General features: G+C 38.1%; 1 protein-coding gene across 11 annotated transcripts in view; it reads left to right on the top strand.

Moving 5' to 3' along the window:
• ARMH4 (armadillo like helical domain containing 4) overlaps positions 1–13,472 on the top strand; it is a 171,657-nt gene that overhangs the window by 47,607 nt on the left and 110,578 nt on the right. For 8 of the 11 annotated variants that reach the window (XM_025442326.3, XM_049113218.1, XM_049113217.1 and 5 more), the window contains 3 exons: positions 4,211–4,465; positions 6,567–6,779; positions 9,577–9,666. In XM_025442326.3, the coding sequence (XP_025298111.2) occupies positions 4,211–4,465; positions 6,567–6,779; positions 9,577–9,666 (558 nt within the window). The remainder of the gene's footprint in view (positions 1–4,210; positions 4,466–6,566; positions 6,780–9,576; positions 9,667–13,472) is intronic. The other 3 variants (XM_025442328.3, XM_049113220.1, XM_049113221.1) reach the window with 3 other exon arrangements.

Genomic DNA, 13,472 nt, shown 5'->3' with positions numbered 1-13,472 from the left:
GCTCCTTACTTAGTCATAATTGCCTCACTTAACTATAGTCTCTCTCTTTTTTAAGTTTATTTATTTATATTTTTAGTAATCTCTACACCCAGTGTGGGGCTTGAACTCACGAACACTGAGATCAAGAGTCACATGCTCTTCTGACTGAGCCAGCCAGGCACCCCTTCACTACAGTCTCTTAATAGGCAACTTCTTTTTATTCCTAGCACATCACACAGTATATGGTACCTAGTAGATGCTCAATAAATACGAAGTCAGTGGATGAGTAAGTGAACACAGAGAACCATTCAGAATGAAATTATCCAGTTTGACTGCCTGCATTGTTCAAATTATTATTATTATTTTTTAAGATTTTATTTATTTATTCATGAGAGACACAGAAGGAGAGGCAGAGACATAGGCAGAGGGAGAAGCAAGCTCCTTGGAGGGAGTCCAATGGGGTACTTGATCCCGGGATTCTGGGACCATGCCCTGAGCGGAAGGCAGATGCTCAACCGCTGGGCCACCCAGGCATCCCAATCAGAAAGTTTCTAAATGTTCTTTTTTTTTTTTTTAAGGATTTTATTTATTTATTCATGAGCGACAGAGAGAGAGAGGGAGAGAGAGAGAGAGAGGCAGAGACACAGGCAGAGGGAGAGCAGACTCCATGCAGGGAGCCTGACGTGGGACTGGATCCCGGGTCTCCAGGATCAGGCCCTGGGCTGAAGGCAGTGCTAAACTGCTGAGCCACCCGGGCTGCCCTCTAACTGTTCTTTGTAGAGAGAGGAACTGTTAAATAATTCCTTTCACTTTAATTTTTTTTGTTGTTGTTCAAGCTAAAAAGAATATGAAAAACTCAGCCCGGGTGGCTCAGCGGTTTAGTGCCACCTTCAACCCAGGGCCTGATCCTGGAGACCTGGGATCAAGTCAGGCTTGATGCTCCCTGCATGGAGTCTGCTCTCCCTCTTCCTGTGTCTCTGCCTCTCTCTCTCTCTCTCTCTCTCATGAATAAATAAATAAATAAAATCTTAAAAAAAGAAAAGAAAAGAAAAACTCAGATTATTGACACAGTCGTCAGAGAATAGCCAAAAAGCTTTCTATCCATTTTCTGGTGATTATGTCTTTTTCAGAAGTAAACACTCAAATGCCAATCATTTAAGGACCCAGAGACTACTTATGACATTATCTTCTTCGGGATATGCAATGATTTCTTGGTGTTTTGTTTATTATGAACGGATGAGCAACCTGAGATTATTATCAGTTCTCTGGTTCAATTTATTCTTACACAGGTTCAAATGAAGATCGGATTTTAAAAGTAATCTATAATAATTATCATATTATTTTTTCTCTGTAGGAAGGAGAATAAGAGAGAGATGTGGAGAAATTTTGAATGATATTTTTAAAATGTTCGTCACTGTTTCTAGATCTTACTCTTTTTTTCTCTGACAGCAGTCACCCATTCAAAGCACCATGCCATTTTGATAGTCCTTCCTATTTCATGAAACTATGACCTTAGCCTGCACATTTTTATTTTTATATGTTTCAAAAGTGTTCATTATGTTTTCAAAAATGAGGGCAACATGGAGAATGCATACTGCTTAAAAAGATAAAACAATATATTATCTTTGTATGGCAAGCAGAGCATTGTCCTAGGTGCTGGATACTAAAAGGGCAATGAAAATCCTGGCTCTTGAGAGATTTACCATCAGTGTTATTGGAGAAAGAAAAAAGAAAGAAAAAAGCTTAATGTCACATAGAGCAAATATGAAGCATATGTAAGAACTTACTCTAACTTATATTGTCTTACAACCTAGTTTATCAATCCATCAGATATAGGAATCTCTTCAATTCAGATGAAAAAATAGTCCAAATGGAATGGGGACCAAATGAAGGAACCACTTAGACTGAAAAAATGTACAAACATTATTTTAAAGCAAATAAATTGTTTTCAAGGAAAAGTATTTTAAGTAATAGGAAATACCATGATGTCATTAATAAGAACTTTGAGAAAATCTTTTCAGCTATCCCTAGAATGTTATTTTTCATAGTATAACTTACTGGACTTGCTAAGACACTATGTATCTAGAATTAGTATTAAAAAAAAAGAGGGATAATAGGGTCTTCTAAAACTTAAGTTTTATTTTTTATTTTTTTAAAAAGATTTTATTTATTTATGATAGACACAGAGAGAGAGAGAGAGAGGCAGAGACACAGGAGGAGGGAGAAGCAGGCTCCATGCTGGGAGCCGACGCGGCCCACGCCCTGGGCCAAAGGCAGGCGCCAAACCGCTGAGCCACCCAGGGATCCCCTAAAACTTAAGTTTTTTTTTTTTAATTGTTTTTATTTATTTATGATAGTCAGAGAGAGAGAGAGAGGCAGAGACACAGGCAGAGGGAGAAGCAGGCTCCATGCACCGGGAACCCGACGTGGGACACGATCCCGGGTCTCCAGGATCGCGCCCTGGGCCAAAGGCAGGCACCAAACCGCGGCGCCACCCAGGGATCCCTAAAACTTAAGTTTTAATAGTGGCTCAGTATTGGAAATTTCCAGCATCACCCTTGCCTAGGAAGGGAGCTAATATTGACCCTCTTAAATAGTATTTAATAATGTATTTGGGGGGATTGTAATGTTGGAAAGAAAGTGGACCCAACTGAGGTCTGTTTCATTCTCTTTTATGATTTAAAAGCAAATGCAGGGACGTCTGAGTGGCTCCACGGTTGAACATCTGCCTTTGGTCATGATCCTGGAGTCCCGGGATCGAGTCCTACATCGGGATCCCTGCACAGAGCCTGCTTCTCCCTCTGCCTGTGTCTGTGCCTGTGTCTCTCATAAATAAATAAATAAAATCTTAAAAAAAATTTTAAAAAAATGCAAATACAAATCTTCTACAGAGGCCACTTCAAGTTATTTCTTGGGCAACAACAGGTTTTCCTTCTTTCTCAGGGCTCAAAAATATTCCACTGTGTATGTGTGTGTATCTCACATCTTCTTTATCCGCTCATCCATTGTTACTGACAGCATAGTTAGCACAGTGGTTAAGAGCACTAACTATGTAGCTTCTCTAAACATAATTTGTCTGTAAAATGGGATAATAATAGCTGATATTTATTGAATACTTATACAAGTACTGGGGTATGTGCTAAGTGTTTTACATGTGTTATCTATTTTATTTACTTATTTAATTATTTGAGAGAGAGAAAGAGAGAGTGAGTGCACACGTGCGAGCTGGGATAGAGGAGCAGAGAGAGAGGGGGAGAGAATCTCGAGCAGACTCCGAGCTGATCACAGAGCCCGAGGAGTGGCTCTGTATCAGGACCCTGAGATCATGACCTGAACTAAAACAAAGGGTCTGTCGCCCAACCAACCGAGCCACACAGGTGTCCTTTACATGTGTTATCTCTTTATAACAGCTCTATGATATAGATACTACTATTTTTTAAAAAGATTTATCTATTGATTTTAGAAAGCAAGAGAGAGAAGTGGGTAGAGGGGCAGAGGGAGAGGGTGAGAATCCTCAAGCAGAATCCCTGCCAATTCCCAGGACCCTAGGATCATGACCTGAGCCAAAATCAAGAGTCAAATGCTCAGCTGAGCACCACTCTAGTGCTAGAGCCTGCATTTTTGACTGCTATGATATATGGCTTCCATGGAATGATATTAGTACCTACCTCCCCTTAGTACATTTAGAAGATAAAATAACACCATATACACAGCAGTGTGTGTGTATATAGCATATAATAGAAATACATGTGTTAAAGCATATAATAGAAACTCAATAAACATTAGTTATTGTAATAATTATTCCTTTATTGAAAATAGTAACTTTCCTCTTCAGAAATGCAAATGTGAAAACTAATATATATATATATATATATATATGCTGAGAAATTTTAAATATAATTTAGAACTGTATAATTTATTTCTTAACAAACTGGTTGTGTTGATATTCACAAAAAGGAGCTCAATTGTTGATCTTCCTATTTTGTTTTGGATTTTATTTTATGCTTTATATATTAACTTCTTTATCTCTGTCTTAGATTGATTCATTGCTCCTGAAAGCAGCAACACTGAAAACATTTATTTGCTGACATTTTGTATCTGGGCAATCCATTTGCCTTCCCGTACCCTGAAATAGCTATCTTCTTTTTTTTTCAAATTATTAATTATAGAGTGACATTTTAAGGTATAGGGAATTTGTCTATTTTAAAATATTGTATTCCCCCCTTTTAAGACATCATCACTCAAGAGATGACAACAGCTGTTCAAGAACCAGAAGCCACTTTATCATTGGCAACACAAGAGCAGCAGGTTTTTACCCTTGAGGTTGCTGGAGAAAATGGTAACACTGAGGAAGGAAAAGATTCCCCCTTCACCACATCTGGTGTTCCTGCTGTTACTCAGCTGTCGAGGAGATGGGAGCCTCTGTCCACTACAGTTTCAACTACAGCTGTGCCTCTGTCTTTCGAAGTTACTTCTGCTCTGGAAGGTTTGTAAGCAGGGGAATCTTGGACTCAGAATTTTAGAGGGAGATTTTTCTGAGTTATAAGGAATGGAGTGAGTGTGGCACTTAGCTCCTATCCATAGGGTTTCCACACAGATCTCATCTGGAGAATGAATAGAAAAGATGGGTGAACTCTATTTGGAGAGATGTGGCAAAGCCTAAAAGGATGAGGGGTTAGTTCCCAAGTAGAATTTCCTGGTGGCTCACCACTGGGGCCTGTGAAGGCCAGACCTCCTGAGAACTCTCTCCTTGTCTGACAGCTCTGGCTGCTAGAAGCCAGAGGGTGAAGTGAAAACAGGACCTCAATTGCAATCCCAGCTTTGGCCCTCACATGTATTGTGGCCTCAAACAGGTCTCTTAAATGTCTCCAAGCTTGGTTTGTGCATCTTTAAATAATGCCCAGCTTATCTTATAAGTTATTTTAAGGATTCAAAATAATGTATACAGACTACTGTCTCTATAGGAGGCCCGCAAATGCTCTGATATCTTAAGGATAGCAAAGTTTTCATATCTTGGTGATCATAAGCATCATCTGGAAATTATAAAAATTATTATTATTTAATTATTATTTTTGGACCTCATGTCTCTGTCTCATTATTGGTCTAAGTAAAGCCTACTTTTATTTATTAACTGAGTTATTTTTAAAAAGTAATAAATATCTCCTAATCCTGACCCTCCAAAACAAAAACTCTAGGGCCTGGTCAGTAACCTACACATAACCCCTCACCCTTCCCACCTCACCCTCTTCCTCTGACTGTTAACTGTCATTCTGAATCTTGTGTTTCTCATTTCCTTGGTTTCCTTTTATTTTAGTTTTGTTGTATCTGCGTTTATGCTTAAAATTACACATTAAAAAATTTTAGTAGTTTTTAACTTTATCAAAACAGTATCATTCTGCAGATAGCCCTTTTGGTACTTAATTGGTTTACTCAATAGTCTATGGCTGAGATTCACTTACTGCAGTTCTTTTGTTTTGACTGTTTATAATATTCCACTATGAGATGAGATCACAATTTATTCATCTAATCTTCATCCAGTCTCTCCTAGCAATTTGTATTTGGGTCATTTCCAGGTTTGGCGATTTTTTTTTAAAGATTTATTTATTTATTTGTTTATTTGAGAGAGAGAGAGAGAGAGAAAGAGCACACAGAGAGAGGGAGGGGGAGGAGCAAGGAGCCCAATGTGGGGCTTGATCATAGGACCCTGAGATCATGACCTGATCCGAAGGCAGATGCTTAACCAACTGAGCCACCCAGGTTCCCCAGATTTGGCTATTGTGAACATTGATTGCCGCCATGCATATTCTCATACATAGTCCCCGTTATACACGTCCAGGGGTTTCTTTTGGTTAAATACCTAGAGCTGGGCTCTAGATATGAATGTTTGACTTTAGGGGGCAATGCCTAACTATCTTCTAAAGTAGTTGCACCAATTTATACTCCTAACATAGCAATGTCTGTGAGAGTCTGGATCCATGTCTTAGGAACTTTAAAAAATAGTTTTTCAGGCTTCACCACCAAGGAAATTCTGATTCAGTAAGTTGGGATATGTGGAAAGCATGAAAATTGACTTCTAAAAAATTACTTTGGAGATTCTGATGATCTACCAGACATGCCAAATAATACTATGCTAGAGCTTTTTATATTTGGGAAAACCTGGGGCTAAATTGGCTGCTTTGAAATTGAGCATATTCTAGACACTGACACCCTTAGTCTATGACTTGATTTTTAAAAGTAGTCTTTGGCATGTATTTTAATACTTTTCTTGTTAAATTTTCTACCTTTGGCAGTAAATTATATAAAATCTTGCAAAATCTGTAATATTATCAGTAGAATACATGGGAAATCAATTTGAGACAATACATTTCCCTGGACAGTAGAATGTTTACCTTGCGTAGCTGGATTGATGCACACTGGGAAGGGGAAGCTTGTCTAAGTCCAGACTTAGATACTACTAATACTACTACTTATACAGTAGTATATAAGATACTGGTATTACACATTTCTTTCTTAAAAGGCAAAAAGACATGTATACAGTTCTACTAATGATCATCTTTGGGTCAAGTCCCATCTCTTGTGTTTGACAGATCTAATGGACACTGTCACAGGGCCAAACGAGGAATTGTTCACACCAGTTTGGGGCTCTCCAGTGACTCCTCCTGGAATAATGGAGGAAGCACCCAGCCTTTTCCCAGCGCTTCCTGATTCTGAGACGTCCTCGGAGAGAAGAACCGCTGTCCCATCCATTAGCCAAGTTAATACAGCTGCCTCATTTGGCCTGGACCAACTTGAATCTGAAGGTACCAATGATTTGAAGGGGATCTTTTCTAGAACCAATGGAGTGAGTCACTGAGCAAATGTTGTTTCTGAGAAAAGATTAAGGAGAAATGTGATTTCCATCCACAGTATAAATCAGAGGTCAGTAAACTGTGGCCTGGCTAAAGCTGGCCTGCTATCTATTTTTGTATGATCTCAAGTTAAAAAAAAAAAAGATCTTTAGGGGCAGCCTGGGTGGCTCAGCGGTTTAGCACCACCTTCAGCCCGGGGCCTGATCCTGGAGACCTGGGATCGAGTCCCACATAGGGCTCCCTGCATGGAGCCTGCTTCTCCTTTTGCCTGTGTCTCTGCCTCTCTCTCTCTCTCTCTCTGTTGTGTGTCTCCTATGAATAAATAAAATCATTAAAAAAAAGATCTTTACATTTTTAAATGATTGAAAAAATTAAAGGAAGAATAATATTTTGTGACATGTAGAAGTTAAATAAAATTCAAATTTCAGTGTTCCTAAATAAAGCTGTATTGGGACCCAGCTGCACTTGCTCATTTACATCTTATCTGTGGCTACTTTTATGCCAGATCAACAGAGTTGGAGTAGTTGTCACAGAGATTGAATGTGCACAAAGCCTAAAACATTGACAATATGGCCCTTTACTGAAAAAGCTTGCTGACCTCTGGTCTAGATCAGTAGTTCTTAACTACAGGTGAACATAAGGATCACATTGGAGAGCTTTTAAAAAATCCCTAATGCCTGATTCCTTCCAGTGCTTCTGATTCAGTTGGTGAAGGATCAATCTGGCATCCACATTTTTAAAGAGTGCTTTAGATGAGTTAGATCTGCAGGCTCGACTGAGGATATTGGTTTGTTTGTTTTTTTTGTTTATTTATTTATTTTTAAAGATTTTATTTATTTATTCACTAAAGACACACACACACACACACACACACACACAGAGGCAGAGGGAGAAGCAAGCTTCATGCAGGAAGCCTGATGTGGGACTTTAGGATCACACCCTGGGCCAAAGGCAGACGCTCAACTGCTGAGCCACTCAGGCGTCCCAAGAATACTGGTTTAAATGGAAAATTTGAGTTTCCCCACCACATTTTCTTAGGTGGAAGTTTTAATGTGGACTGTATTTTCACAGCACTGCTCTGATTGTTAGTGCTTGTTTTTTTCCCTCTTTACTTTCTTTTTTTTTATTTTATTTTATTTATTTAAGAGAGAGAGAGAGAAGAGAATGAGAGGGGATGGGGCAGAGGGAGAGGGAGAAGCAGATTCCCTACTGAGAAGAGAGCCTTACATGGGACTTGATCCTAGGACTCTGTGATCATGACCCGAGCTGAAGGGAGATGCTTAACTGACTAAGCCACCCAGGCACCATGGTTTTTTTCCTTTATGAACATTTCTGGGTTAGGATGTTATAGTCTTTGAAGAGGGGCAGTCTCTTCACCTGTTGAGATGGAGAAATACATGCCAAATGAAACTTTCCAAGACATTGGCTGTGAGCATGAAGAAGATGCCTGGAGCACAGCTGCACATCCACAAATAAGAAGACTGGAAATATGATGAAAGGTCATTTAATTAATCAGCATTTTAGCAGGTGAACAGTTTCTGGTGGGAAGTGAAGAATGTCCAGAGATTTGTAATCCTGAGTTTCTAAAACTAATCTAGAAGACAGGTAGGCTTTTGGGCATAGCAAATTAGCCATAGTTCTGATGCAGTAAAGACAGAAGATGTGCTGTTCTTTGATATTTTGTCTCCTGTCGAGCAGGGAAGGTGGTTCAGCTAGGTTTGCTGCAGATTCTATCCCAGACTTTCTGGGTAACACTGGCAGTTTTCTGGCAGAGAAACATGACATTCTAGGAGTATTCTGGAGAACTCCATGGTAGAATGGCGGTTTAAGAAATGGATCAAAGCAAGCTCAGAGGCTAACAGGTCTTGCACTCCACATTGAGATAAAACCCATATAACTTTGAGATTAATCTCCTTTTAGCTGCCTGCTCTCCTTGATGCCATCTGGAAAAAGCAGGTTCCCCCAAATTAACCTGAGTTAGAGATGACAGCTTTACCCAGCAGAGCTCATTAAATCAGAGGGAAAAAAATATATTTGTGAGTAATCCATACTTGTGAAACTGCAATAATTTTCTAAATTTAGTAGATGATGGCAGTTGCATTGAAATATGTGAGAATTTTTTTGACTTGCCTAAGATGTCCTGGAGTTTTAGTGCTTTTCTTCTACACAGTTCAGTTCCAGCTTCTTTTTGAGAATCTATTTTGTCAGTTTTTGATCTAGATTATGATTCTCGTCAAGGCTTATGAAAGACATTTTTGGTTTAAAAATATTCTTTCTGTTACATTTTTGGGCTTAAGATAAGATTTTGAATGAGCACACTTTTTCTCCTAGATTCTAGGATGTACCATTTATGTTTAATTAGTGTACGTTAATAATGTCATGATTAGTTTTATGCTGGTGCATCTACTCCTCTGGACTAGCTTATTTAAACAGTTAAGCCTGCTAGACTCCTGATTGTATTGGAGGTCTCTAGTTTCAGTGCATGTTTTTCCACCTTGCCCAGGAATGTAAGCACACCTTGAGAGCTTTTGGATGAAGGATTTAAATTCTATCCTAGGATTATACCCAAAGGAAGATAGTTTATTCTTACCCAGAACAATGGCTTGTGCTATGTCAGGTTACTGGCCATTCAAGTTTGAATCTCTGTGATGAGTTAACAGATGACATCCAGTTCTCCAGTTAAAGATGTGTGTTTATTTAATTATCTTATGAAACTCCTATGTTATTTTGGTATCTTCTTTCCCACTAGGGGACAGAAGCACTTCTCCAGAGAATGAAATAGTTTTCTCAATGGGATATGAGCAAGACTTGCATTTATTAGACAGCAGACAACCAAGAAGTAAGAACCTTTGTGGAAATTTCTGAATATTTATCATTTCAGGGATAATTAATGGCTCAAATGAACCTCAATTTGTATCTACTTGGCACCCTGTCGTCTTTGTCTCCTTTGTCTCCTACGTTTCTACAACGTAATCACTGTCTAGTGTTTTCTAGGGCTGCAGTAGTGAAATACTGCAAACTGGATGGCGTAAAACAACAGAAATTTTTTCAGTAGTTTTGGAGGCTGGAAGTCTGAAATCAAGGTGTAGGCAGGGCCACGCTCCTTCCAGTGCCTCTAGAGGGGGATCATCCCTTGCTTCTTCTAGCTTCTGGTGGCCTCTTGAGTTTCTTTGCTTGTGATAGCATAATTGCAATGCGTGGCTCCATGCTCACCTGGCTCTTATCCCTGAGTGTTCTCTCTGCCCAAATTTCCCTGCTCTTACAAGAACACCATCCACTGTATTAGGACTCATCCCAATCACCTCATCTTAACTAGATTATATCTGCCAATATCCTATTTTCGAGTCAGGTCACATTCACAAGTGTGGCAGGATATATTTAAGTATATATATATGTATATATTTTTTTGTGGGGATGCAACTCAGTACATAACTGGGGTCTGCTTCTGAGAAGTTTGCCAGTGGGCTCTGAAGGTGGACGTGCTCTGGCTCTGCAACACCCACTTGAGAGATGTGCATCGGTAGAGCAGGAGAAGTTTCGGTGTGTTTTACATTTCTGTTTCTGCCTCTATAATTGTATACTGCCTTGTGCCTATTTCGGTAGGTGTTTTACCTTGTCAGCAAAAATGTGGTGTGATTTTTGAAGGGATAATGGTTTATCTGTCACTTTGCCTGATACACTACTTCTCTGTACCTTTTTTTTTTTTTTTTTAGGGAATACAGGTTTTCAGGGTGATAAAAAATGCATTATATTTATCTCAGGCATAACTCTACTTGGGCTGCATTTATCATATTTGAAATATAAAAATGACAAAAGTCTTCTAATTTTTTATTCAAAATAGGATATGGCAAGTTAGTTGCGTATGTATAACCATGTAAATGAGTATTTGGACATGATCTCTGTATAGATTGATATCCTTTTTTGGTGAATATTAATGTATTTCTCTGCTCCAAAATGAGAACTTAACAATATCTGATTACTTATGAAAATTTGCTTGGAATTTTTTTTATCTGGGTTAACTGTCTTTAGAATATTTTAACCCTAATAACAAATGGACTAGGTTTTTCAATATTTCTTAAAGAACTTAAAGAAGTTCTGCTTGCTTTTTTTTCTTAAAGATCCATTTATTTTAGAGACAGAGTGAGAGCGCACTAGTACATGTGTATGCAGAAGTCAGGGGAGGAGCAAGGGAGAGAATCTTCAAGCAGATTCCCCTTGGAGCTTGGAGCTCCTGGTAGGTTCCATTCCACGGCACGTGAGACCATGGTCTGAGCTGAAACCAAGAGTTGGTTACTCATCCGACTGAGCCACTTCTGCTTTCTATATTTTAGAAATCCAATTGAGGATATCTATTTACTCTAAATAAATCAAACTTATTTTAGGCTCTCTTGTATTCCCACAGAAGATAGAAATTTATCTGTGCTGCAAAATTGTAACAATAATTCTGTAGGGTGGCAGGTTATTGCTTTAATAATTCAATATTCAGAAAAAAAATCAATTGTGGGTTTATTGTACCAAGTACTAGGATCTAAGTACATGCGAGAGGTAAGAGTTCAAAAACAAAGATTTCTTTTTTTTTTTTTTTTTTTTTTTTTTAAACAAAGATTTCTTGAGAGTAGGATTTGGTAATCCTTACTCACACCCCCAGACTTCCTCCCTTAATGGCTGAAATTCAGTATCTGAGCCTTCCTGCTAATGGGAAATGGGAGGCTGCTTGGTACTCGTCATGATGCTGACCAGACAGACTTGGGAACATCATGAATTTGCTTGGATTCTCTCAAGATTGCTCTGGGTTAATTTATTGCTCTTCTGTAAGAGAAGAAGAAATACCAGGATCCCTGGGCTGGAGAAGGTGAATTCTTGATGTGACTGATCCTACTTCATGTCTTTCTGTAAATAGGCTGAGTGTTGGGGCTGTATAATCTAGTGCCAGTATCCCAGACAGTTACCATTTCCTCATGTTTCCAAAGGCCCATTCATCATGGGGTTTATCAAACAAACTCATAGTAATTGACTTTCTGGAGAATTACCATGTTTTTTTTGTTTTTTTGTTTTTTTTTTTAACTTACAATGTATGATATAGGTAAGCATGTAACATTACCTTTTTAAACAGATTTTTAATTCTTAGTGTCCAACAGGGAAGTCATGTTTAACCTTTCTTTAGCATCTTGATTTTTTAAAAATAAGACCAAATAGATCATTTAACTTTAATTTTTTTCTTTCCTGACAAGTTTTTTTCCCTTGTTTTTTTAAGATCATTTTAGCTGTCCTTATATTTAGGTTTCAAAAATTGCATTTTTGACATCTTTTTCCAGCAAGGCAGCACACATAGGGCAGAAAGCCGTCATTGTCGTGTTGTTTGTTGTTTAATCTATTTTGGTGACATCCATTTTCCTGCCTTGGTGATTGTGTGTGTGTCTGTGTATGTGTGTATTTAATTTCATGGATGTTTTCTACAGTCCTCTGAGAGCATTTCCATTATATATTTGTAACACTTTTTAATTTCTTCTGCTGCAGAAACAGTGGTGTTCTCTCTCCTTTCTTATTTGGAATTCTTAGTTCTCTTTGTCCTAGGATTCTCTCTGCTGATAATGTAGGAATTTCAGAAGAGAGTCATGTTGGAAAAGCATATCTTTATTCAGATGACTGAATGATTCTTCTTTCAGTCTGGCGGCCTCATAGTTGCTACTGAAGTCAAGATGCTTTATTTTTTTATTGGTCAATCAGAAATGAATTGGGATGTGTATTCTTTAAGTGGCATTGTGGAAAAATGTCAGAGATGTTTTTCTTTAATAGCTCCATTGAGGGTACTTAAGAACTTGTATAGAGTTTATGAGAGAAGTGTTTGCTTTTTACTTGCATTTTATTCACAAAATCAATGTTTTTGGTCTTCCTGGTATGCACTCCTTTCCTGGTATGCACTCCTGTTATTTTCTCAATTCTCATGTAACTTTTCCACTCAGGAGGCAGCTAGAATGGATAAATGAGACAGAATATTCAAAATGTCATCTTGACACCATATTTATGAACCTCAGTTTATGATTTACCTTTGGGTGCTGCTCAGTGAAATATAATAAGAAAGATCAAGTAAGGAGTGAATTTGAACTGTTGTCCACCATTACTTGTGATATTACAGTAAGAAGTTAGGGATGTTTGCTCTAATTGTGTTAAGGATGGGTACAAGTTTTGGCCTTTGTTCTTGGAAATGCTTTGGATTTCATGATATACAAATGGGGAGGATGAGGAAAAGAGTATTTGATGGAATATGCCCTTGGTTTGATTATTAGTGATGACCTGATTTGGCAGATTAAATGCTGAATTCTCCCCTCCATGCTTGTTCTGGCAAAAGCAATGGAAATTTAATAAAAATTAAAAATTTTATGACCATTAACAAGAACACAGGAAAAAATCTCACATGATTGCCATTTTTTAAAACTTGTTTTTATCTTTGGATCATTTTCATATATATTACATGACAGATTACAAAACACAGACTTGCTGGGGTGATTTCAGTAATTGATTACCTCTTATAGTAAGTCACTTTGTTGTTTTGTCCTGAAGTCATCATCCTTTTTCTGGTATTTATGATAGATCTCTGTTCTTAAGTACCGTATGTTAGTACAGTCAATTACTTAGCAAGCGGAA

The sequence above is a fragment of the Canis lupus genome, chromosome 8, assembly GCF_003254725.2.
Source record: "Canis lupus dingo isolate Sandy chromosome 8, ASM325472v2, whole genome shotgun sequence".
In the NCBI taxonomy this organism is placed as follows: Eukaryota; Metazoa; Chordata; class Mammalia; order Carnivora; family Canidae; genus Canis; species Canis lupus.
Note: the sequence above shows the minus strand (reverse complement) of the source record. Positions and strands in the feature narration are given on the sequence as shown.